At 39.9% G+C, this 27,832-nt stretch overlaps 1 protein-coding gene and 1 pseudogene across 1 annotated transcript; both read right to left on the bottom strand.

Moving 5' to 3' along the window:
- Positions 1-1,733: 1,733 nt before the first annotated feature.
- Positions 1,734-4,526, bottom strand: LOC100667856 (nucleolar transcription factor 1-like; annotated as a pseudogene).
- Positions 4,527-19,040: 14,514 nt separating this feature from the next.
- On the bottom strand, positions 19,041-27,412 carry LOC135232195 (tripartite motif-containing protein 43-like). The gene is made up of 7 exons (XM_064289531.1): positions 26,506-27,412; positions 25,751-25,846; positions 24,509-24,528; positions 24,015-24,294; positions 23,339-23,361; positions 22,692-22,789; positions 19,041-20,286 (listed from the first exon to the last, which is right to left on the bottom strand). The coding sequence occupies exons 1-7, from the start codon at positions 26,911-26,913 to the stop codon at positions 19,793-19,795; spliced, it is 1,419 nt and encodes a 472-aa protein (XP_064145601.1). The 5' UTR covers positions 26,914-27,412; the 3' UTR covers positions 19,041-19,792.
- Between the last annotated feature and the right edge of the window lie 420 nt (positions 27,413-27,832).

Raw genomic sequence — 27,832 nt, 5'->3', positions numbered from 1 at the left:
AGAAAGAGGAATGAAAGCCTGAGAAGCCCCAACTCAGGGGGACCTCTTAAACAGGGAAGAGAAAGAGTTGCATTCAGGTAAATTGGATTTTATTTATACTTGAGAAGGTGATAATGACAGGTTTATGTCTCCAATCCATTTAGTCCACTATCGATGGGGTGAATTGAGATACAACCTTGGACCCTTGAGAAACCCTCCTTCTTTTACTATTGAACCCAGATACCCTTTGTGGTTTCGGGAAAGCCAAGCTGTGGATCTGGAGAAGCAGCTCAGAGTGCTTAAAGCATCTCCTCGTGGACACAGAGGTTCTGGGGCCCACAACAGCCTGAGCCAGATGAGAGATGGAGAGAGGCTCTGAAGAGCAGAAGTTACTGTCAGGAAGAGAGAGGGAAGGAGGGAGCCCCAGTTTCCCCGATGCCCCTTTCATATGTTCAGGAAGCTCTGTGAGCACCCAGAAGGCCACCAACCCTTTGCTTTAGTCCTCTGAAATCTTGGATTTTCCCTGAATTGAGCCTTCCGGGAATAGGACAAGAGGCGAGGTCCAGCTCTGGGGACAGAGGGCAGAAACTCAGCAGGCAGAGTGTATCTGCATTAAGGGGACCAGCTAGGCACATGTCTGGCTGCATAGGGGGTGGGGGTAGGAGGGTGGGAAATGACGTTTTGGTACCTGCAAGCCCCAGGGATCTCCTGATCCTCCAGCACCAGTGGATGGAACCAGTCAGATGGGGGAGGGGTGATCTGAGGGAAGTCTGGGAGGAGGGAAATGTGTGACTGAAAATCATAGGGAAAAGGGGGCTGTTTATTTCTCGAGACCGCTAGACAGAAGAAACTCTCTTTGCTCCAGAAACAAGCAATGGCTCCACCAGTAAGACGAGGTTGCCCTTGCTCTGAGGCACCAGCTCCCTGTACTCTTCTTTGAAATACCTTCCTGTTGCTGTTTTTAGGTGCCCTTGAGTAAGCTCCTACTCACAGGGGCCCTATGCACAACAGAACAAAACCCTGCCCAATAATGTACTGTCCTCATCATTTTTGCTATGTTTGAGCGCATTGTTGCAGCTGCTGTGTCAGCCCATTTTGATGATGGCCCACATCTTCAGGCTTTCTCAAATTCCTGTGCAATAGAGAAAACTTGTTTATGGTTCTTTCATGATGGGGATTCATCTGATTTCTGATAACTTTATTAAGACATCATTTTTCTTATTTTAAACCTTATCAACGTTCACATTATTTATCGCGCTTTCTTTTGTACTGAAGGGATTTTGCCAGGTTGGGAGGGGAGCAACATAAGCCTCAGAGGCTGGAGACCAAGGAAGCTTGATCCTGCCCAGTCATCCCTCTCTGAAGCTCATAGTCAAGAAGAATCAGTGAGTCTCGATTTGTTTGTTGTTGTTTGCTGTGCCACGGATTAATTTTCTATGCCCTTTCTTGTCCTGGCTTTGTAACTCCCGCCTAAGTGATTCGGTGGGACTGTGCAAATGAGGATCTCAGAACTACCGTGAAAGGACAGCCAGGAGTGGGGCAAGTCCTTTGGACCAGGAACCCCTGTGCTGAGACCCTCCCAGATCCAGGAGACATAGAGAATGCTTTTGCACTGAAACAGCAAGACAGTGAGAAGCAGCAGCAGAAAAATACCAGCAGTACAGGCAGCAGAACCAAGAGACTGGCAGGAGATCTGCAGGAGAAATTCATATACATATAATATGATATACATATACATATGATATATACTAGGAAATGCTAGTATATATATAAAAATATACTATGCATGTTGTATATATATACACACATAAATATGTACCTATGTGTGTGTATATATCTATATATACTATATGTAGAGTATATACACTATAAGTATGCTGAAGGTGAGATTCAGTTGCACCTGGAGCAGCAGAAAGTAGATGGGATTTCTTCCCAGAATAAATGCAAACATTGCCTGGAAAACTAGTGCCCCAAATAAGAGGGCACTGATTGTATGGAGAAGCTCATTCAAATGAACCAGTTAAGTACTAATTTTTAATTTTTATTTTTTGAATTCAGAAATAGAAATAACATTGAAAGCTATGAGTTAAATATACAGACATAAATACTGCAGCCCACATGACTCTGACAACTACTAGGATTGGAAATGACCAACTCCTTCCCTCAAGGAGTGGGTGAGAGAGATCCTAGGAGTTGGATAGTTTCCTTCATGGCACCTATCAAATATTTCTCAACCCAATTCCAGTGCAGGAATTCAGAGAGCTCAAAAGAGAAGGTAAAGGTCCACCTCAGACTACTTCAGCAGCTCCTCAGCCAGGTTCTTATAATGGTCCTTCAGGGTCTGTGGGATGTGCTGCCAGCATCTACCAATCTCCACCCTGCGCTCTCTCATGGGCTCCCTACTCAACCACATATCCTGGTAGAACTTGCGGTATCCATCCATGGGGGGTGCTTTTTGTACTCTCTGTGGAATTTCAACTCCTTGTGAAGTGACCAGTCTCCAGAGAAGACCTCATTTTGTTCACATTTCTCTGAGAACACTTTTGGGTTTGAGTCTGGCACTTCTTGGGGGAATCGGATTTCTTGCAGTTCTGGATGAGATCAGGGTGGTCTTTCTGATATTGAGCCAGTTTTTCTTCAAATTCCTTTCTCTCCTTCTGGAAATCTTGAATATATTTGAGTTTCATCTTCTCTGGGAGCTCTTTAAATTCCTTGGATGGAACCTTGGCCAGCTCCTGGTTGCTCAGCTCAGGGTGCATTTGGGAGTACTGGGAACACTTCTCCTTGGGGGAAGTCTGGATGTTTCTTATATTTTTTCATTTTGGAGAGATTTTTAACATGTTCCTCAGCTTCCAGGACTAATTCTTTCAAAGTACTAGACTTCCTTAAATTATAAGAAATCTCCAACCCTGTGTTTTTGTACATTTGTCCAGAAAAAACTCTGAAAGCTACCATTTTCCCAGTTCATATGTGACTGAGTTGTTTTGAACTTTTGCTTATCATTAGGAGGGAGGTTATTCTCCACACTTTCCGGTAACATTAGGGCATCTTCTTTAGACCAGCGATCTTGGCCTTTAGCCAATGACATTTTTAAGTCTTTGGGCCACTTTTATGATCCTAGATATCCAGAAACCTCAATAGGAGCTCAACCTTCTTCACTTTCAAGATTCAGCAAGCGAATCATTTCTTGAAGTCCTACAGTGTTTGTGATACTATTGTTCTGAAGAGAAAGAGAAAAAAAAATTATTCTCTTCCTGGAATGAATGAGAAAAACTCACCCTACTTGATATATTCCTTGTGTGATTTAGTTTAACCTTACCGAAAAAACCGAGTGCCGTCGAGTAGATAATTTAGCCTTAGCAATATAAATAAAAATTTGCCCAATCTCTGAGTTTAAATTTACACTTAGTTTTCAGATGCTACATCTACACTTATCCTCTTTTCCCAGCTGACCTTCTATCCAATCTCACCAGAACTACCTTAAATAAAAAATAGAAGCAAGAAAAAAAGATTGGCCACTTATTCAAGAGGCTTGGGATAAGAGGAATTTTCAGGGGAAGGAATAAAAACATTCAAATAAGAGAAATAGCTAAAAGGGAAGTGACTTTCAGTCCATAGTGCCCTGAGGGTGGCCAGCTTCTATTTGGAGCCAGGTAGCCCTCCCTCTCCTCCCAGAAAATGCATGCTGTTGTAAAATTGTTTTATGAGTTGCATATCAAAACCTGAACCTGAATTAAATGACTGATTTATGGATTCTTTTGGACCCTGCGCTTGGGAATAAATGCTTTCTGAGGAACCAAACTGATTCTTCCTTCAAATGGAAAGGATTCAATGAGAATTATGTAACATTTAAAATATTTCTCTGGTTAACTGTTACTCATCTTTAAGCCTCAGCCAAAGTTTTACATCCTTTACAAAACCCCATCAAAATACCTGACAGTTACTGGAGAGTAAACAAATGTCAGATCTGATTCCTCCTATTTTTCCTCATCTCAGTGTATCCAACCAGTTACCAAAATAAAATTGAGAGAGTAAAATAGCAATTAAGAGGTTGTAAAAATAGACGTTATCAGTGAGGAAAGTGGGAAATAGACTATAAAAAGGGAGTTTAAGAGATTTTAGTGAAGGAGCTCCTCACAAGGTTGTGTGAAAGGTGAAAGGAACCAACGATGGGATAAAGCCCTCGAAGTCTTGCAACATGAGCACATTTCAATTTTATATTTTTGGTTTACCCGAGTATTACATGTAAATCACCAACATTTTGTAAAACACAGAAAAGCAAAAGAATAAAATGAAGTCAGTTTAATCCCGTATTTCCTAAAGAACCTGTATGAATATTTTGGAATGATATTTTATTATTAAATATATATCTCTTACTTCAGAACAGAAAGGATGGTACTAGGAAAGTTGGTTAAGAAATAAAAAGAAATCCTTTCGGGTGTTTTTAAAAACTGTGGGCCCCCTATGAGTGAGTAGTTGTGCTTCGGAATCTAAGATCACTTTTAAAAGCAGAAGCGTAAAGCCTTACTTGCTGTGTCCTTTAACATTTTCGCTGTAGAATCCTTCAGGATTGAAGCTTGAGGCTTGAATTGTTTCTTCATTTTTTTCAGCTTGAGAAATGCTGAGTGTGTTCTTCTCTTTTGGTTTTCTATTTCCAGATCTTTGCACATGTCATCATATTTCTTTACTTTGTCTTCTTGAGCCTAACAATGACAACAAAGCCTTACTAGCATCATACTCAAAATATCTGTACATGTATCATGGAAGTTTTCAAAAAATCAAACCCTGTGTGCCATCGAGTTGATTCTGACTCATTGTGGCCCCATAGGACAGAGGAGAATTGTCCCATATTGTTTCCTAAGCTGTATTCTTTATGGGAAATGATGAGCACATCCTTCTCCGGTAGTGTGGCCAAATGGCTGGTGGGTCCACACCGAAGACCTTTTGGTTAGGAGCCTAGTACTTAGCCACTGACCCACCAGGGCTCCTATGCAAGGTTTAGAGGCCAGGTGGTTCCTTGTCCTTCTAAAATCTCTGTATCCCGAGCACTAAAACTTTTGGTCAGACACACAATAGGAGAGGAAGGCATATAGGTTTGATTATCAAATTTTACCAAAATTGGAATATGAGTTATTTATTCTTCAAATATTCTTTCTTTGTCATTTTTTCCATCATTTGGGTTTTGTTATAATGAAAGTTATAAACTATGTCATAAAAAGAGAGAAAAGTGATCTTTAAAGATGCTGGCCTGGGAATGGCAATATCACTGGCATAGAGCTGACATGATTGGCCCTGAGAAAAAAACACACCAGGGAGGAAATCCTGGGTGGCCACTGATTTAGGGAGGGAATTCTGGGGTCTGGGCCACCAGGAGGCCCTCTAGGATGCAAGAAGCCCTGTAGACCTCTCTGTCTGTGTGGTTGGGCTTAGCTCCACAGAGAGGCAGAGAGAAGAGTTCTACTTCCTTTCTTCCAGAGCACGGGAACTCTTCCCTGGGCAGCCATTGCTTGTTTCTGAAGCTAACAGGGGAGCATGTTCTGTCCAGCGGTCACAACAGAAAAACCACCTCTGCCCCTTTGCAACAGCTATACCCCCCCACCCCTTGCAACATCTAATCTTTCACTTTGCAGGAATGTCTTACTCTGGACATCCTTGAGGCTTGCAGGTCCCAAAAGCTACTCCCAACTCTACCCTCCTCACGCATTTGTTCCCCATGCACCCAGGCACAGGCCCAGCTGTGTCCCTTTCCCATAGGGACACTGTCCTTGCTAAATCCCTACTATCTGACTCCAGAGCCAGACCTCACCTATTGTCCTATCCCTGGAAGACCGACACCAGAGAAACTGCAAGAAATCAGAGGAGTCAGACAAAAGGATGGTGGCCTCGTAGGTGCCTGCCCAACTACTCACATGCTGCCTCCTCCTGGCAGTTCCTCCTACTTCTCAGAACCTCCCTCCATCTTTTACCTGGCTTAGGCTGATGCCAGGCCCTAGTGTCTCTGCACACAAGGCATTGATCTAGAAACTCTTGGGAGGGAGTCTGAGCTGCTTCTCCAGAACCTATTGCAGGGAACTAGCATCAGTAGAGGAACTCTGGTGCCACAGTGGTTAAGCTCTTGGCTGCTAGGCAAAATGTTGACAGTTCGGCCCGCCAGCAGCTCCGAGGGAGAAAAGACCTGGCAATCTCCTTCTATGATTACAGACTAGGAAACCTTAAAAGACAGTTCTACTCTGTCCTATAGCATAGGTATGAGTCCCAATCCACTTGATGGCACACAACAAAAACAGCATCAGAAGACCCAAATTCTATGGAAAGATATTTATCTCAAAATTAGCCATGTTACATAAAATTCTCATTTGTCAGTTTCCTTAGGCAAATAATGATACCAAATTTTGTGATTCTACAGCTTGCAATTTCCCAGATTTGATAATTACGGAGGGTAAACAGGGAAACATTATGGTCCTTCCACTCGCCCTAAAGTACATCAACCTTTGCCTCTGTGCATTCGTTAAGGTATGAAATGTATAAAATTGACTTCTCTGATACTCCTATTCATGATTCTTTTGCAGGAGAAACTGTTAAAGCAAATGAGGTCTTTATGGCAAAAGAGCCAAGAAAATCAGAGAAATCTAAATAAGGAGAGACAAATAGCCAGAGAGTGGAATGTAAGTATGAGACTGTTTTCTGCAGAACCAGCTGTGACACACTTGCTGGATTTTTGTCCCTTAAGAACTTGAGCTGAAATTGTGGTGTTCCTTGAGATGCTGTGAGTGGTTTATCAGTATGGAAGAGTACGGTAATCTGCCTTTCTAATGTGAGGTAGCATGAATCTTAGCTAAGAAAAATAAACCCTAATATATCAGCCACTTCTCAAAAACAAAACAAAACAAAATCGAACATGATGAAAAGCTAAAGAAGAAAGAAAGTGGGTGGAAGAGAGAATGAATAGATAAATATGGGAAAAGATACGCAAAAGAATGAGAATTAATATCCTTAAAATGGGAGGGCAGAATGGAAGCCTGTGGCATTAGATAGGAGGAGAAAATCAAATTGAGAGACAAGAAAGGCAGAAACAAGGGTTAGAGGATAGATACCAGTTTGAAAGCCTGGTTAGGAATTGTAGGAAGATCTCATCTCGTAGCTTCTAATTCTGAAGTATGTAACATTTGTGTAAAGAAAGGAACAACTTCCTCACAAGCATTCCGTCTCCAGCTGGGCATTATGGAGAAATTTAGGAAGAGCTAACTTTTACTTCTTCCTTCCATTTTAAAATTCTAGATTTGAATTGCCCTTGTTCTGGGGCACATTACCCTTTGGAGATAAGTCCTGGGAAAGACCACTTTGCAGACAGCTGACCGTTGTATCACTACAGTCTGTACTCACGTCCTTCTCTTTATCCATTCACCCTCAGGTTTCTGAACCCATTGAGAATTGTTGATGAATTCAGATTCTATCCACATGTTGTGCTGCGATTATCCTTAGAGAGGAAAGGAAAACTCAATTTACCAAAAAACCATGTTGGTGGGTGGCTGGTACGTTCTGAACTTGCTCAAACCTGAAGACTAGGTTGGCAGAACCACCAATTTGCAAATAATTCTAAACTTTTCTTTTTATTCTCTTCACAGGATTTGGGAGATATATTGACAAGGTAAATGTGGCCTTCACTACAAATCAGAGCTCCATGAGGGCTGTGAAAGAGACCATGGTGTTTCTGACAATGTGAGAACATAATTTATAGAAGGATTAGATATTTTCTGTGCAAGCACGTTGTGTATGTTTTACTGCTCCATCTGTCACAAATTAGCATTGTTTCTTCCCTGAGACTCAGGGAAGTATGTGTTGCAAGGCTCAGTTCATAAGTGGCTAGAAGACAACTACCTATGGTTTTAGGTTTCAAACACATAAAGTTATTGAAGTGAATGGACTAGTTTATGCCAGGTTGTGGGTGAGAGAGGCAAGTACCTCTGAGGGGCAGGAGAAGGAAGCAGGCAGAGAAGAAAGAATGATTCTTAGTAGGAGACCCATTCTAAAAAGCATACTCAGATACTATTCTTAAGTTTAAATTTGTTTGCTAAACAAACATTATAACATGCCTGGAAAGCAATAACCATTTATTTATGTCTGAGAAAAGGGATGGTGGAGGTAAATTATAGTCTATGGACTGCCATCAATGGACAGTTCTGGATTTTAATGTGTCATGAAAAGCAACCATCCAGAAGATGGCATGACCTCCCTCCCTTGTACATGCTCTGATGTTTTTGGACTTTTTTTTTTTTGTCTATTGACATTGTGAGGTGTTTTTGTCTTCTGCACATCCACTGATACTCCTCAGTCTGATATTTTCAGGCTAGAACTTCCCTTCTAGTCTTGGCCTATTTTTCCATTGACACTCTTGATACACTGACCTTCTCATTCCATAGGAATTTAAAAACTGATCTTGACTGGGAGATGCTTCTTTCCACAGTGGAAATTTCTTTCAATTATGAAATAAGCAGTCAGAATAGCATGCTGTTTGATGAAGTGAGAAGTTAGTGGCTTAGTCATGAGCTTCAAGAGGCACCTTTTCCTTCTGGAAGATCTAACTGCTCTGCTGCATGGGGATCCCAGGCTTTCACCTCTGGAAAACTCTACTGGGAGACAGATGTGGATGACTCTTAGGACTGGGCTGTTGGAGTTTGTAATAAGGATTCTTGGATAAGGAAGAACTGCTCAGTGATCAAGTCTGAGGACATAGTTCTTTCATGCGTGAAGGAGGATAATCGTTATCATCTCTTCACCACGTCCCTAATGCTCTCTCAGGATGTAGAGAAACCATGGGGTGGATTGGTGTGTTTGTTGATTTTGACAATGGAAGTATGAGTTTTGTTAATGTTGCCAAAAGTTTCCTCATAGAGAGTTGTATTATCCCCTTCAGCTACCCGCTCAGGCCTTTCTTTTACACTGACCGCATATGATCAGGGAGAAGTAGGAACCTGGAAATGCCATATCTGAAGGAGCCTTTCTCCATCAAAGCTAATCAACACTTCATTGTCTCTTAGGTTGTTCTACTTAATGTAACATTTGGTTGTTATTAATTAGGAATGTTGCCTGAAATGCAAAACTGCGATGATTTAATATTTTTAAATAAAAACATCTCTAGTGGCCCATTACCTGGAATAAATATGGTTATTTACCTGTATTATGAGCTTGCTGGATTTACAAGAATATATGAGTGCAATTCCATCTTAAGGCTGCAATACAAAGTCGTCTTTTATTTTCTGGCACATTCCTTTTTTAAAATCTAGCATTAAAATAATTGTTATCACGTTCTTGACTCTCCCAGTGAATATTTTAATTTCAGTCCCTGGGGGACTATGCTGGGGGTAGAATTCTAGAAAGAGCCTGTAGGGGATTTCCTACAGCACAATACCACCCCCTTGAGGAACTCCGTGCAAGTAAGGCTCTTGGAATAAAGAATGAGATGATTGAGCAAGGGGGTATACACCACTTTCGACTGAATATTTCTGATGTGAGCAGTTTTGTTCCATCTTCCTGCCAGAGTTGGCAGGAAGACATGTGTGAAACTATGGCCCCTTCCTTCTAGAGGGAACAGTCCTCTGGACCCCTGTGCTGAACTGGGGTGGGAGGGAAGGTAGGCACCTTGGGGGCGGGGGGTGGGGAGCTACACTTCTGATGACTCTTTTCTACTCCCTGAAGGAAGGAGTTGGCCATTCCCAAACCTGAAATTTGGCAGATTCATGCTTCACCTGTGTTTCCATTTCTATATTTAACTGTGAGCTGCCAGTGATATTTTTCTTACTGAGTCTAAAACCTAGAAATTAATTATTTTTTTTTTAATTCACATGTATTATTTGAATGAACTGTTCCTTACAGTCAGTCTCCGCTGACTTTAGGCACTGGCTTTCTAAGCAATGTCTTCACTTATTCTGGGCACAAGTCTCAGCTCTTTCCTACTGCTCCAGGTGCAAGTGGATCTCATCTTAGAATACAGTAAATTTGTATATATCTATATCTACAGGGTCATTATGAGTCAGAATCGGCTTGATGGCAATGGATGGGTATATCTGAATCTGTTTGTGTGTTTGTGAATTCATGTACCAGTACCATACTGCTCTAATTATTTTAGTTTACTGGTATGTTTGAAAATCTGTCCAAATCTAGTGCCCTCTTGTTATTTTCTTTTTTTTTAATTTTGGAAACTTCCTGTCTGCCTATTTTTTATTCTTATGAATATTAGTAATACATAAGTAGTGGTATCCTTTTTATGGAAAACTAATTGGGTTTTGTGTATTTACATTGCTCCTATCTTTGTTGTTGTTGGAGGTGCCATTTAGTCTATTCTGACTCATAGCGACCCTATATACAACAGAAGGAAACACTCCCAGTTCCTGAGCCATACTCACAATCATTGCGATGTTTGAGCCCATTGTTGTAGCCACTGTATTAATCCCTTTCAAGGAGGCTCTTCCTCTTTTTTGCTGACCTTCCACTTTACCAAGCATGATGTCCTTCTCCTAGGACTGGTCCCTCCTGATAACATGTCTGAACTATGTGACAGGAAGTCTAGCCATCTTTGCTTCTGATGAACATTCTGGCTGTACTTCTTCCAAGACAGATTTGTTCGTTCTTCTGGCAGTCTATGGTATATCGGATATTCTTCCTGAACACCATAACTCAAAAGCATCTATTCTTCTTTGGTCCTCTTTATTCACTGCCCAGCTTTCACATGCATATGAGGCAACTGAAAACACCACGGCTTGGGTCAGGCTTACTTATTCCTTAAAGTGAAATCTTTGCTTTTTAAAACTTTAAAGAGATCTCCTACAGCAGATTTGTCCAATGCAATGCGTCGTCTGATTTCTTGACTGCTGCTTTTGTGGCTGTGGATTATAGATCCAAGCCAAATAAATGCTTGAGAAGTTCAATCTTTTCTCCATTTATCTTGATGTTGCTTATTGATCCAGTTGTGAGGATTTTTGCTTTATGTTGAGGCGTAATCCATACTGAAGGGTGTGGTCTTTTATCTTCTTCAATAAGTGCTTCAAATCCTCTTCATTTTCAACAAGCAAGGTTGTGTCATCTACATATGTCAGGTTGTTAATGAGGCTTCCACCAATCCTGATGCCCTGTTCTTCATAATCCAGTTTTTCAGATTAATTGCTCAGCATACACATTGAATAAGTATGGTCAAAGGATACAGCCCTGATGCACACCTTCACTAACTCTAAACTGCGCAGTATCCCCTTCTTCTGTTGGAACACCTGCTTCTTGGGCTAAGTACAAGTTCCCCAAGGGCATAAAGTCTTCAGGAATTCCCATTCTTGGCACTGTTATCCAGCTTGAACTTGAATTTGAGCAATTGATGTTCCATTCCTCAGTGGACCTCTGTCTTGTTCGGACTGATAATATTGAACTTTTCCATTGTCACTTTCCACAAATGTAGTTGATTTGATTCCTGTGAGGTCCGCATGTTTAGTCACTATTTCTGTTGTTGAAAAAGGTATTTACAATAAAGAAGTCATTGGGCTACCAAAATTTGATCATGTGATCTGCAGCATCATGGCTATCACCAAGGCCATATTTTCCAAGTACCAATTCTTCTTTGCTTCCAACTTTTGCATTTCAATCACCAGTAATTATCAATGCATCTTGATTGCATGTTTAATCAATTTCAGACTGCAGAAGTTGGTAAAAAAAATTCAATTTATCTTTGGCCTTAACGGTTGGTGTGTAAGCAGTCCTATTAACTAGACTTCCTTGTATGCTTATGGATATTATCACTGACAGAGTTGTACTTCAGGATAGATCTTGAAATGTTCTTTTTGACAACATATGTGACGCCATTCCTCTTCAGTTTGTCATTTCTGGCATAGTAGACCATATGATTGCCTGATTCAAAATGGCCAATACCAGTCCATTTCAGCTCACTAATGCCGAGGATATCCGGCTTTATGAGTTTCATTTTAGTTTTGATGATTTCCAATTTTTCTAGATTCATATTTTGCACATTCCATGTTCTGATTATTATTGGATGTTTGCAGTTGTTTCTTCCCATTTTGAGTCCTGCCACATCAGTAAATAAAGGTCCTGAAGCTTGACTCCATCTGTGTCATTAAGGCAGACTCTACTTTGAGGACGCAGTTCTTCCCCAGTCGTATTTTGAGTGCATTCCAAACTGTGGTGCTCATTTTCCGGGACTATATCAGACAATGTTCTCCTGTTCTTCATAAGGTTTTCACTGGCCAGTTTTTTCAGAGGTGGACCCCCAGGTCTTCCTAGTCTGTCTCAGTCTAAAAGCTCTCCCGAAATGCACTAACCACTAATGGCAAAGATGAGGAAATTGAATATTTTTACCAACTTCTGTGGTCTGAAATTGATCAAAATTATCAAGATGCATTGATAATTACTGCTGATTGAAAATGGAAAGTTGGAAGCAAAGAAGAAGGATCAGTAGCTGGAAAATACGGCCTTGAAATAGAAATGATGCCAGAGATGACATGATAGAATTTTGAAAGACCACCGGCTTTTTTTGTTGTTGTTATTCTTTTTTTTTTTTAATCGAATTTTAGATGAAGGTTTACAGAACAAACTAGTTTCTCATCAAACAGTACACACATTGTTGTATGACATTGGTTAACAACCCCATGACATGTCAACACTCTCCCTTCTCAACCCTAGGTTCCCTATTACTAGCTTTCCTGTTCCCTCCTACCTCCCAGTTCCTGCCTCAGGGTTGGTGCACCCCTCTAGCCTTGTTTTGTTCCATGGACCTGTTCAATCTTTGGCTAAAGGGTGAACCTCAGGAGTGGCCTCAATACTGAGCTGAAGGGGTGTCTGGGGTCTGTACTCTCAGGGTTTCTCCAGTCTCTGTCAGGCCAGCAAGTCTGGTCTTTCTTTTTCAATTGGAATTTTGTTCTACATTTTTCTCCAGCTCTGTCCGGGACCCTCTATAGTGATCCCTATCAGAGCAGCCAGTAGGCACCATCTAGTTGTACTAGACTCAGTCCGGTGGATGCCGTGGTAGATGTGGTCCATTAGTCCTTTAAAGTAATTTTTCCCTTGTATCTTTAGTTTTCTTCATTCTTCCTTGCTCCCGAAGGGGTGAGACCAGTGGAGTATCCTAGATGGCCGCTCACAGGCTATTAAGACCCCAGATGCTACTCACCAAAGTAGAATGTAGAACATTTTCTTCATAAACTCCGTTATGCTAATTGAGCTAGATGTTCCCTGAGACTATGGTCCCCACAGCCCTCAGCACAGCAATTCGGTCACTCAGGGAGTTTGGATGTGTCTATGGAGCTACCATGGGCTTGCCTTGTACAGGTTGTGCTGGCTTCCCCAGTATTGTGTACTGTCTTGTGCACAAGTTCACAAAAGTTGCTGCTTGTCTATCGTCTATTAAGCATTTTTCCATCCCCACCACTCCCCTTCCTTGTATCCATCAAAAATTATTGTTTTTATGTATAAACCTTTTCATGAGTTTTTACAGTAGTGGTCTCATACAATATTTGTCCTTTTGTGATTGATTTATTTCACTCAGCATAATGTCCTCCAGGAGCATCCATGTTATGAGATGCTTCACGGATTCATCGTTGTTCTTTAGTGTTGCATAATACTCCACCGTGTGTATGTACCTGAGTTTGTTTATCCATTCATCTGTCAATGAGCATCCAGGTTGTTTCCATCGTTTTGCTATTGTGAACAATGCTGCAATGAACATGGGTGTGCATATGTCTATTCGTGTGACAAATCTTAATTTCTCTAGGATATATTCCTAGGAGTAGGATTGCTGGATCATATAGTATTTTTATTTCTAGCTTTCTAAGGAAGTGCCATATCGTTTTCCAAAATGGTTGTATCATTTTGCATTCCCACCAGCAGTGCATGAGAGTTCCAATATCCCCGCAGCCTCTCCAACATTTGTTATTTTCTGTCTTATTCATTTGTGCCAGTAATGCTGGGGTGAGATGGTATCTCATTGTGGTTTTGATTTGCATTTCTCTGATGGCTAGAGATCTTGAGCATTTCCTCATGTGTCTGTTGACAGCTTAAATGTCTTCGCTGAAATGTCTGTTCATTTCCTTTGCCCATTTTTTGGTTGGGTTTTTTGTCTTTTGGTTGTAGAGGCATTGGATTTTCTTGTGGATCTTAGAGACTAGATCTTTGTCTGGTTTGTAATAGCCAATTTTTTTTTTCCCCAGGCTGTAGGTTCTCTTTTTACTCTTTTGGTGAAGTCTTTTGATGAGCATGACTGTTTAATTTTTAGAAGATCCCAGTTATTGAGTTATCCTCTGTAGCTTGTGTGTTGTTGGTTGTGATTTGTATCCTGGTAATGCCATGTATTAGGGCCTCTAGTCTTGATCCTGTTTTTTCTTCTATGAACTTCACAGTTTTTGGCTTTATATTTAGGTCTTTGATCCATCTTGAGTTAATTTTTGTATATGTTGTGGGGTATGAGTCCTGTCTCACTTTTTTTCAGATGGGACATCCAGTTTTGCCAGCACCATTTGTCTTTTCCCTATTTGGTGGACTTTGGGCCCTTGTCAGAGATCAGGTGACCATAGGTGGATGGATTTACATCCGGGTTCTCAATTTTGTTCCATTGGTCAATGTATCTGTCATTGTACCAGTACCAGGCTCTTTTGAGCAGGTTCTGAGGTCTGGTAGTGTGAGCCCTCCTACTTTATTCTTCTTCTTCAATAGTGCTTTACTTCTTTGCAGCCTCTTCCCTTTCCACATAAAGTTAATGATAAATGTTTCCATCTCTTTAAAGAATGTTGTCGGTATTTGGGTCGATATTGCATTGTATTTGAAAACCACTTTGGGTAGAATTGTCAGTTTCACAGTGTTGAGTCTACCTACCCCTGAGCATGTTTTTCCATTTATGTAGATCTCTTTTGGTTTCTTGTGGTAGTGTTTTGTAGTTTTCTTTGTATAGGTCTCTTACGTCCCTGGTTAGATTTATTCCCAAGTATTTTATTTTTTAGGGGCTATGATAATTGCTATTGCTTTCCTGATTTCCTTTTCATCATTCTCTTTATTGCTGTATAGGAATCCAACTGACTTTTGTGTGTTGATCTTCTATCCTGCTACTCTGCTGAATCTTTCTGTCAGTTCCAGTGGTTTTCTCATGGAGTCTTTTGGATTTCCTAAGTATAGTGTCATATCATCTGCGAATAGGGACAGTTTAACTTCCTCATTACCAATTTGGATGCCCTTTATTTCTGTTTCTTGCCTTATTGCTCTCGTTAGAACTTCCAACACAATTTTAAATAGGAGTGGTGATAATGGGCATCCTTGTCTTGTTCCCATTCTCAGAGAGAATGTTTTCAACCTCTGTCCATTGAGAATGATGTTGGCTGTTGGTTTTGCATAGATGCCCTTTATTATGTTGAGAAACTTCCCTTCTATGCCTATTTTATTGAGAGTTTTTTATGAGGAAGGGGTGTTGGACTTTGTCAAATGCCTTTTCTGTGTCGATTGAGATGATCATGTGATCCTTTTCTTTCCTTTTATTTATGTAGTGGATTACATTGATTGACTTTCTAATGTTGAACCATTCTTGCATAACTGGTATGAATCCTATTTAGTCATTTTTTTTTTTTTTTTTTGATATGATGCTGAGTTCTATTGGCTAGAATTTTGCAGGGAATTTTTTGCATCTATATTCATGAGAAATATTGGTGTATAATTTTCGTTTTTTGTGGCGTCTTTCCTTGGTTTTGGTATCAGAGTTATGCTGGCTTCATAGAATGAATTTGGAAGTATCGCTTCCTTCTCTATGATCTGTAATAGTTTGAGTTAAACTGGTGTAAGCTCTTCTCTGAATGTTTGGTAGAATTCTCCAGTGAAGCCATCTGGGCCAGGACTTTTTTTTGGTTAGGAGCTTTTTTTAATTACTTTTCCAATCGCTTCTCTAGTTATGGGTATGTTCAGATTTTCAACATTTTGTTTTAGTTTGGGTAGGTAGTATGTCTCTAGAAATTTGTTCATTTCCTCTAGGTTTTCAAATTTGTCGGAGTATAGTTTTTCATAATACTCTGTTGTGATCCATTTTATTTCAGTTGTGCCTGTTGTAATGCCCCCATTTCCTTTCTTATTTGGGTTATTTGCATTCTCTCCTGTTTTTTTTTTTTTTTTTTTTTTCAGTTTGGCCAGTTGTCTGCCGATTTTGTTGATCCTTCCAAGGAACCAACTTTTGTTGATTCTATTGTTTTTCTGTTCTCTGTTTCATTTATTTCTGCTCTGATCTTTATTATTTCCTTTTTCTGGTGGCTGTGCATTGCTTTTGCTGTTCTTTTTCTGTTTGTTCAAGTTGTGTAACTAATGTTTTGATTTTGTCCTTTTCTTCTTTTTGATGTGTGCATCTAGTGCTATAAATTGACACCTAAGGACTGCCTTTACTGTGTCCCAAAAGTTTTGGTATGATATGTTTTCATTCTCATTTGATTCCAAGAACTTCGTGACTCCATCTTTGATGTCTTCTCTTACCCATTGGTTTTTAAGCAGGGTGTTATCCAGTTTACATATAATTGATTTTTTCCCCTTACTTCTCCTGTTGTTAATTTATATTTTGATGGCATTGTGGTCAGAGAAGATACTTTGTATTATCTCAATGTTTTGGATCTTGTCGAGGGTTGCTCTGTGGCCTAAGATGTGGCCTGTTCTGGAGAATGATCCATGTGTGTTGGAAAAGAATGTGTACTTTGCAGCTGTTGGGTGGAGTGTTCTATATATGTCTCTGAGATCAAGTTGGCTGATTGTGCTCTTCAGCTCTTCTGAATTTTTATTGATTTTCTTACTAGATGTTCTGTCCTTTACTGACAGTGGTGTGTTGAAGTCTCCTACTATTATTGTGGCACTGACAATTTCTGTTTTTAGTGCTGTTAGAGTTTGTTTTATGGATTTTGGACCCCTACCATTGGGTATGTAGATGTTTATTATGGTTAAGTCTTCATGGTGGATCAACCCTTTAATAGTTATATTCTTTGTCTTGTATGGTGGATTTTGTTTTCAAGTTTATCTTATCTGAAATTAGTATTGCCACTCCTGCTCTTTTTTGGTAGTTATTTGCTTGATATATTTTTTTCTTTCCTTTGATTTTTAATAAATTTACATCTTTGTTTCTAAGGTGTGTCTCTTGTGGATAGCATATTAATGGATCTTTTTTTTTTTTTTATCCATCCGTCACTCTGTGGAAGACCAATGGCTTTTTTATTACAAATAACTTTTTACAACATAAACCATCACTATATGCATGGACCTTGCTGGATGAAATACATAGGAATTAAATCTACTACATTTGTGGAGAGACTATGGAGAAGCTCAATATCATCACTTAGAACAAGGCCAGTGGCAGACCACTGAACAGGCCATGAATTGTACATGTGCAAGCTCAAGGTGAAGCTGAAGGAAATTAAACAAGTCCATGAGAGGCAAAGTAAGATGGTCAGAATCCCACCTGAATTTAGAGACCATCTCAAGAATACATTTGGTGCTTTGAACACTAATGACTAAAACCAGAGAAGTTATGGGATGACATCAAGTACATTATACATGAAAAAAGCAAAAGGGCATTGAAAAGAGAGACAGAAATAAAATACGAAAAGAAGATTTCAAAGGATGTCTTGAGAAGACAAAGTAAAGAATTATAATGAAATATATGCAAAGACCAGGAGTTAGAAAACCAAAAAGGAAGAACATGCTCAGCATTTCTCAAGCTGAAAGAACTGAAGATAGAATTCAAATCTCTAGGTGTGATACTGAAGGCTTCTATGGGAGAAATACTGAACCACTCAGGTAGCATTACAAGAAAATGGGAGGAATACACAGAGTCACTGAAAGAATTGGTCTACAGTCGACTATTTCAGGAGGTAGCCTATGTTCAAGAGACAGTAGTACCGAAGGAAGAAGTCCAAGCCGCACTGAAGGGAATGGCAAAAAACAAGGCTCTAGGAACTGACAAAATACCAACTGAGATGTTTCAACAAACGGATGCAGTGCTGGAAGTGTTCACTCGTCTATGTTATGAAATTTGGAATAGTTTCCTGGCCAACCAAATGAAAGAGATCCATATTTGTGCCAATTCCAAAGAAAGGTGATCCAACACACAAGTAAAATTTTGCTGAAGATCCTTCAAAAGCAGTTCCAGCAATACATCCACCGGGAACTGCCAGAAATTCAAGCTGGATTCAGAAAAGAACATGGAAAGAGGGGTATCATTGCTGCTGTCATATGAACCTTGGCTGAAAGCAGAGAACACAAGAAAGATGTTTACTTTTGTTTTATTGACTATGCAAAGGCATTTGACTGTGTGGATCATAACAAATTATGGATAACACTGTGAAGAAGTGGAATTCCAGAACACTTAACCATGCTTGTGAGGAATCTGTACATAAACCAACAGACATTTGGACAGAACAGAACGAGGGATTCCTGTGTGGTTTAGAGTCAGGAAAGGTGTGGGTCAGGGTCGTATCCTTGCAGCATATTTATTCAATTTGTGTGCTGAGCAAATAATCCCAGAACCTGGCATCAGGATTGGAGGAAGGCTCATTAACAACCTGCCATGTGTAGATGACACAACCTTGACTGCTGAAAGTGCAGACTGCTTGAAGCACTTACTGATCAAATACTATAGCCTTCTGTATGGACTGCATCTCAGATTAAGAAAACAAAAATCCTCACAACTGAACCATTAAGCAAGGACATGATAGATAAATGGAGAAAGGATTGAAGTTGTGAAGGATTTCACTTTACTTGGGTTCACAATCAATACCCAAGGAATCAGCAGTCAAGAAATCAGATGACATATTGCGCTGGGCAAATCTGTGGCAAAAGGCCTCTTGAAAGTGATGAAAAACTAGCATGTCACCTTGAGGATTAAGGTGCTCCTGACACAAGCCACAGTATTCTCAGTTGCCTCATATGCATGTGAAACGTGGACAATGAGTAAGGAATACCAAATAAGAATTGGTGACTTTGAATTATGTCATTGGAGAAAAATATTGAACATATCATTGACTGCCAGAAGAAAGAACAAATCTGTCTTGAAAGAAGTACAAGAATGCTTCCTAGAAGCAAGGATGGTGAGGCTTTGTCTCAAGCAGTTTGGAGAAGTTATCAGGAGGGATCAGCCTCTAGAGAGGGACATCGTGCTTGGTAAAGTGAAAGGTCAATGAAAAAAAGTATGACCCTCAAGGAGATGGATTGACACTGTGGCCGCAACAATGGGCTCAAGCACAGCAAAGACTGTGAAGTGGCACATGACTGGGCAGTGCTTCCTTCTGTTGTACACAGGGTTGCTATGAGTCAGAGTCGACTTCCTGGCACCTAACACCAACAAGGGTGAATTGTTGAGTATGATTTTACTAGATCATGATGAGGGAGTAGAATATTTCAGACTGACATTTGCACTGTGGATAACCAAGTTTCCTTATGATGCAAACACTCTGTGTTCCTGCATTAAACTGTTAAGATAGAATCCCAGTCATATACTCTTGTAACTCTAGCCAACTCACAAAGTAGGTGAATAAAAACAGTATGTCTTTCAGGAAAAGGACCACAGGACTTGATTTTAATTGAAAGACAATTAAGCCAACAAATTTTGCATTGCCACACCAGCTTTATATTTACCAATGATAAAACAAAGTTACATTAAAATGGAACAACCTAAGGGAGAGTAAAGTATGATTGATCAGCTTCAACTGAGACGGGCTCCTTCAGATATGGAGTTCCCAAGTTCCTCACTTCTCCATGATCATGTGTGGGCTCCTTCAGATATGGAGTTCCCAAGTTCATCACTTCTCCATGATCATGTGTGGCCAGTACAAAAAAAAGGCCGGAGCGAGTAACTGAAGGAGTAAGCGGGGTATTCCCATATGAGGGAATTTTTGGCAACATGAACAAAACTCACACTTCCACTGTTAAAATCAACAAACACACCAACCTTCCCCAGAGGTTTCTCTATGTACTGAGAAAGCACTGGGGAGGTGGTGAAAAGATGGTAACCATTATCCCCCTTCACACATAAAAGAAGAAATGTGTCCCCAGATTCAATCACTGAGCAGTTCTTCCTTAGCCAAGTATCCTTACAGACCCCTATAGCCCAGTCCCAAGAGCTGTCCACATGCATCTCCCAGTAGTGTTTTCCAGAGCTGAAGGCCTGGGCTCCCCATGTAGCAAAGTAGTTGGATCTTCCAGATGGAAAAGGCACCTCTTGAAGGTCATGCCTAAATATCAAACTTCTCACGTCATCAGACAGCATGATATCGTGACTGCTTGTTTCATAATTCAAGGAAATGTTCACTGCGGAAAGAAGAGAATATTCCAGTCAAAATCAGTTTTTAAAGTCTTACGAGATCTAGAGTGTCATTGGAAAACCGACCAAGACTTTAAGGGCAGCTTGGTTGGAAAGTGTCATTAGATTCAGGGGCTAGCAGTATATCTGCAGAATTAACAAATACCTAATCTCAATGGAAAAAAATCACAAAGATTTTTTACATTTCACTTCCCATTAGAAACAGAAGACCTTCCCATAAGGCCTAGTCATTGCTATGAAATTAACTTCAGTGCCCCTCTTCAGGGGAAAGATCCTTAGAAATAAATAATTGGTGATCACTTTGCCAGGCATACTATGATACTCCAGTTAAGGAACCAAATTCCAATTAAGAATAAAAAGATCTAAATACATCTTCTTGGAAGAAGTTTTCTACTAAGAATTTTCTGGATTTTACTCCTGGTTTCACCTCAGGCTTGGTCTTCATCTGCATGCCAGTCTAACCTCCCTGGTTTAGGTCTACTATGGAATTCTGTATACTGTCTCATCAACCACCAACTTGTTTTACTGTTGTTCTTCCCAAATTCTTATTTTATGCCTTTCATTATTTTACGTTTACGGACAAAATTTTCTAGCTATATCAACTACAATGTGCATTATTACAAATTCAATTACTAAGAAGCTTTACAGCAAAAATATTTTAAAAATTACAATTTGCCAACTGTTATGGGTTCAATTGTGCCTCACCAAAATATGTGTCGCAAATCCTAACTTCTATGTCCGTGTTTATAATCCCACTTGGGAACGGATTATCTTTGTTGTGCTAAAGAGGCAGAATTACTGTAGGATGTCTTGAGTCAATCTTTTTTGAGATATAAAAGATTAAAAAGCAAGCCAGCAAGCAGAGGTGGGAGAGGAAAGACACCATGCCAAATGAAGATCACCAAGGAGCAAAGGAATAAGAACTTCCCCAGAGCAAACAGAGGGTAAGCCTGACCTTAGATCCAGCACCCTGAATTCCAACTTCTAGCCTCCTAAACTGTGACGAAATAAATTCGTATTTGTTGAAGCCACTCATTTGTGGTATTTCTGTCATAGCAGCACTAGGTAACTAAAACATCAATCCTATCACCATAACTAACTGTACTTTAGTTAAAACTTGAATGCCCTAACAAAATATGGAGTTCTATACCACTAAATGAATGAATAACTGGTATTTTATCTCAGAAAGGTTCTAGGAGCCCCCCTTTTTTTTTCAGAGTTTAAATATATATTTAATTTTTTTTCTACTGAACATTTTTTTATTGTACTTTGCCTGAAGGTTTACAGAACAAGCTAGCTTCTCATTACACGGTTAGTACACATATTGTTCTATGAAATTGGTTAACAAGCTCACGACATGTCAACATTCTCCCTTCTCGACCTTGGGTTCCCCATTACCAGCCTTCCTGTCCCCTCCTGCCTTCTAGTCCTTGTCCCTGGGCTGCTATGCCCCTTTAGTGTCATTTTGTTTTATGAGCCTGTCTAACCTTTGGATGAAAGGTGAAACTTCAGGAATGACTTCATTACAGAGCTGAAAGTGTATCCAGGGGCCATACCCTCAGGGTTTTTCTCCAGTCTCTCTCAGACCAGTAAGTTTGGTCTTTTATTGTGAGTTAGAACTTTGTTCTACATTTTTCTCCAGCTCTGTCCAAGACTCTCTATTGTGATCCCTGTCAGAGCAGTCAGTGGTGGTCGTCAGGTACCATCCAGTTGTACTGGACTCAGTCTGGTGGAGGCCATGTTAGTTGTGGTCCATTAGGCCTTTGGACTAATCTTTCCCTTGTGTCTTTAGTTTTCTTCATTCTGCCTTGCTCCTGAAGGGGAGGGACCAGTGGAGTATCTTAGATGGCCACTCACAGGCTGTTAAGACCCCAGGTGCTACTCATTAAAGTAGAAAGCAGAGCATATTCTCTACGAACTGTGTTATGCCAGTTGAGCTAGATTTTTTTCTGAGACCATGGTCCCCACAGCACTAGGAGCCCTTTTTGATTGTTTCCTGTCTCTCATTGTCTAATTTATTACAGGCATGAATCACATTTATCCTTTCACCAGCTTTCATTTAGATTTTTTCATGTTATCCCAGGGCAACTATGACTATAAATGTCTCTTAGGAGGCTGTTCTCTCCTAAATCAAGGGTTAATAAAAAGGGGAAACATTGGGCATAAAAAACCAAACCCATTAGTGTCAAGTGGATTCCAACTCATAGTGACACTACAGGACAGAATAGAATGTCCCATAGGGTTTCCAAGGAGCAGCTGGTGGATTCCAACTGCAGACCTTTTTGTTAGCAGCCAAGCTCTTAATTGCTCTGGCACCAGGGCTCCATATTATCCAAAGAAAACCGTTATTGAAGGACAATGTATGGGGTCCCATCATTGGGCTACCACTCACCTTGGAATTGGTTGAACCTGTCTATCAGTCCAGTGATGGGCCTTGCACTGAGCGCTGGGTTCACAGGCTGGGGCATGTGCAGTTGCACGGACTCACTCCTACACGGGGAAAGATTCAGGTAATCTTTCAGGTGCCAAAGGGGTCATCACAGTATGTACAAAAGATGTCAGCGTTCAACAGAATAATATGTTTCATCAGAACTCCTTTCTGATATTGTAGTGTACTGCCATGATCCTGGGATAAGACTGTGCAATTCTTAGGGATTCTTTCTTTTCTTCTGTCCCGGCCTCCACCCTCTTCTTATCATAGATGCCTGCCTCTCCTCTAACGCCTGGAAAAGCTAGTCCATGCACTTTAATATGTTTATGATTTTGAAAACTAAAATTATGCATAGCTGTTTTCTAGTGACTTCTGTGTTGAACCCTACAATGTATACCTCCATGAGCACAGAAAGACAAAACAAAACCAACTTCTGATAGAGTGGGATAGAAAATTATATTCAGTAAAACACACACAGATACATGTGCTCACATAAATACACATGCACACTAAGATTTACTACCTCAATAACTCCATTTTGGTAGAAACACTTTGATCTCTTTACTAGCTCTCATGGTGCTCTAGTTTGCATTGAACGCCAAACTTACCTTGTCAATGTGTCTTCCAAATTCTGTAAAGAGAGAAAAAAAAGAAAAACTCAGAATTCTTCATAAATTCTTTTTTTTTTATGTCTAGTCAGTCTTTGGATTTGGGAAATTTCAAAAATATATCAAACCCTCCTTTCCTCCCCCCCCCCACAGGATTTTACAAATTTCTTTTACTTTTCCTCTTTAAAGGAAAATCACAGTACCACACATTGACAGAAAATAAATTCACGATGGCTAAGGGCTCTGAGGGTAAACAAAGACAGAGCAGGACATGAGTAGGGACCGCATTGCTACAACCATCAGTTGTCTACAAGGTGGTCTTTTCTCAGGGCTTGTTTCCGAAGGGTAATGTGCCTCAAGACTAGCACAACTCAAGCCTAGGACTTCCAAACAGAAGGAGGTCATGAATGTTAGCTTTTCCTCTTCCTCATATTGCCCACCTGCAGACAAAAAGGTCTACAAAGAAGTTGTTCCTTTCTGTTGGATAGAAAAGTGAATTAAATCAAGAGAATTGAGAAGGGAAACTACTCTCACAATTCCCCAAAGTTTTGTTGTTCCTGGTTAGGATAAGAGTTGAAGTTTATATCATATTCACTTGGACAATAATAGTCTGGACAGGAGCAGAAGATGCAGAAATAGGATTTTGGTTTGAAATATGTAATGGAAGTCAAAGATGTGAACTTGAACTAATATCCTCATTTCTTACCTGGAGCAGCTCCACGTCTGGTTTATGGCACAAATTCAGCAGCTCCTCAAACATTTCTCTTAGGTGGTTTTGTTTTTGAACCATTGTGGTTTGACTTTTCTTGAGTTGCTGTAAAATCCTTTTCCGTTCACTTTTCAGTCCCTCTAAATGTTGTTTTTCTTCCCTGTGGAGAACTGGATGCAACTTCCGATAGTGATCTCTGATCATGTCTCTCCGTAGGCATATATAATCCTGCAGGGACATGGATTTCCTAGATCACACACCCAGGCTGCCTTTATCCTTCACCACTTAAAACTCACTCATTTCTCTTTGATTCATGATCATGTAATCCACCAACCTACATACATGTTAAATTCATGTCTTTCCACTCACCAGAAACCATGCTCATCCCTCTTTCCTTACTTTATTTTTCATTCTTTGTTAACTACAGAAACCCGTCCTTTCCTCAAAACACTATAATTCACCTCTTAAGTTCCTGAAATTCCTGTAGAATTTTTTTTCAGAATTAATTTTTAAAATACGTTGTTGTTGTTAGGTGCTACTGAGTCAGTTCCAACTCACAAGGACACTATGTACAACAGAATGAAAAACTGCCTGGTCCCAAGCCATCCTACCCTAACGATCTTTTTTATGTTTAAACTTATTGTTGCAGTCACTGTGTAAGTCCATCTCATTGAGGGTCTTCTTCTTTTTCCTGACCCTCTGCTTTACCAATATATGTTCTCTAAAATATGAAAGATTACATGTAAAAAGATAAATTTATGCTTGATTATTTAATATTCTGATCTGTTACTAATTTAGCCTCTCATCTCAAATCTCCTCAATCCTAGCCTGATGATTGACTCTTAGCAGAAATGTTGCCTACTAGTCTGAGGATTAGAAATCATCAGACAAAACCTCCCTAAAATTCCTAATCCCATACCCTCAATCTGATTTCTCCCATCACTATCCCTTGTTGCCATGGATGGGATTCCTACCTGGTAATGAGCACATAAGGCTTCAGGGTCTCATTTTGTCCTAACGTTATAGGAACATTAACCCTTACCCCATTGCATGACCCCTGCCAATACCCATGTATTCATTCTCTCCTCACCAAGTCCTTTTCTTTCTCTTTTCCCCTAGTTTTTCAAAATGTTGAAATTTCTCCCAGTTGATCCTATATCATTCTCTAGCTACTACATTATCGCTTTCCACTATCTCAGGTACACTTCCTAAATTGCTAGTTAAACCTTTTTCTCCCCATGGCCGTCTTTTTACTAATCCGTATGAACATACCTGTAGTTCCCCATTATGTACTGTTTAATTTCTAGATTTCACCTCAGTAAGAAATCTCTGCTTGAAATGTCCATGGATTTTTTACACTTGTCCTTTAAACCTCAAATTGATTGTGAACCTCTCTCCAAAACTTTTTCTCAATGCCTGACCAATGGTTTTTGAACTTCTCCAAATCCCTGCATGTGCCTCCATTTCAGCACTTTTTGCACTTTGTTCTGATGGCCTTTTTCTCCCTAGTCCCTGGTATACTGAATTCTAGATATCCTAAGTGTCATAGTCTCCTACATAAAAACAGCAGATCCTTTTTCCTACTGATGAGCTCACTCACAGAATCTCCTGGCAATGATGATTAAAGCTCAAGTTCTTAGTAGGTAAGGTCCCAGCAGGTCTGTATCAAGCTGGTTATGAGGAAAACGTGGTCTCAGGCTTACCATCCACAGGTTGATTATTCTGCACTCCTCGTTTAGATTTCTCTGATTTTCATGGATCTTTTCCCATAAAGACCTCATTTGTTTTAAGAGCTTCTCCTGTAAAAACAAAAATACTGAATTAAGCACCAACAGAACAAATATTATAGATTTCAGACCCTTACTGACGGCTTAAGACCGGGAATGTTAGATGAACGTACTTTCGGGAAAGTGGAAGGGTCATGTTTCCCTGGCTACCCGATAGTCATCACTTCTGGGAGTTTCAGGCTATAGAGCCACATAAAGTAATGAAACAATTTTCCTGAGAAAACTGACAAATAAAGGCTTTATGTAACGTAACTAAATTTCCTATAAATATCTTGCTAATTCTCTATACTATTATCCTACATGTTTGTCCAGGATTACTAAATAAGCTTCCAGTTAAAAAAAAAAAAAGCACTTGTTAAACATGTAATTTTTGTAGCCTGGAGTTATTTCTAAAAATGTGAGTGTTATGGTGTCCTGTGCTTCACTTTGCATAATCAAATTAATAATAATCATTAAGCGAATTGCCCTGCCACTCGAATACAGCCTCTGCGAAAGCAGATTTCCTTACCTATTTTATTCACAGCTTTATCCTTCCCACCTAGAACAGCAGCTAGCACATATAAGACTCCCAGTGATGAGTGAATTAATCATAATCACGGTACTCATCTTCCTTATACTCTCTTAGCTCTATTATTCTCCAGCTTTCAAAGGCTTTCAGAAGCATCACTTACCCGGTACTTCTCAACAGCGTATTCAATAGAACAGTGTCTGTGAGCCTCGTGCTCCTGAGAGGAAGAACAGAGCAAACAGAGTAGGTTCTTGCTCTCTTCACAGAACATCTTCTTTGTCTCCTTGTGTGTCCCACACATCTGATCCTCAGAGCTCAGGAACTGGCAGAGACTGGCTTGTCTAGCAAGGGACACCAGATTCTTCACAAGAATATTGGATTTGATGTCTGTCTTCTTTGATGTTTCCCCACATAGAGGACAACGGGTAGTTTTGGCTTCTTCCCAGGAAATGTATAGACAGGGCCTACAGAAGCTGTGCCCACAGCCTATGGTGACAGGGTCTGTAAGGTAGTTCAAGCAGATGCAGCAGGTGAGTTCCTTTCGCAAGGCTTGGGAGATGTTGGAGTCCATTTTCCTGAGGGAAGAAAATCAGGAGAGTTTGTCATTTGCCCCAGAGAGACAAAAGACTAAGCAAACTTTTACTCCAATTCTGATTCAATAATGTACTTACGTCTAGGTCTGATATAGTTTCTTTTGCTAATGACAAAAACTGGAAACTGACACAAAGACAGCTCTAGAGCTCTGTTGAAAACTTGGTTGGCTTCCTGATTAACATGATCTACACCATCAACTCCATTTCTCCTCCATAAAAGAACCTGTTTGTGTCCTTTCCTTCTTGGGCTTGTGCTTCAATAGTTTGACTCAATCTCTAGTGTTCTGATTGGTGTAAAAGCCAATCATAATGTTCCTAGTGACTGATTGGTTTAGCAAAGCTCATGCGACTAAACTTTTTACCTTTACTATTTCATTTAATTGACAAAACCATCCTATAAGGATGACTAATCCAAAATCATACCGACAGTTAATGTTGGAGCCAAAACTCATACCTTTGACTAAAATTAAAATCTGCTAACCGTCACTCTCCAAGACACCATACAGACAGAATCAAGCAGCCAGGTTCTTATCAACTATTTTAATTTAAGTGAACAGTCCTGGTATTTTTCCTCGGCAAGACTGTCTATGAAGTAGGGTTATAATTCTAATACAAAATCCTTAAAGAGAGAATAAAAGTTGAAAATAATAAAACACAGTAATGGGCAGAATGCACATTTGTCTCCTGCCCCTCACCTATAATACAGAAAGTGTCTTTCTTGAAACTCACTGTAAAAAATGCATTAGAAATATGTACATGAGACACATAGTCACAAAATCAAAATTTCTTCTTTGAAACTCTTAATTCAAACAGAATGTAATAAAAATTCAATTTCAGAATACAAAAGTGTTAATAAGAATTTAACAAAGCTTTGTAAAATTGGGAAACTCTGCTGGT

Source organism: Loxodonta africana, chromosome 7, assembly GCF_030014295.1.
Source record: "Loxodonta africana isolate mLoxAfr1 chromosome 7, mLoxAfr1.hap2, whole genome shotgun sequence".
Classification (NCBI taxonomy): domain Eukaryota; kingdom Metazoa; phylum Chordata; class Mammalia; order Proboscidea; family Elephantidae; genus Loxodonta; species Loxodonta africana.
The sequence above is the reverse complement of the archived record's forward strand: the minus strand, read 5'-3'. Positions and strand labels throughout refer to the sequence as shown.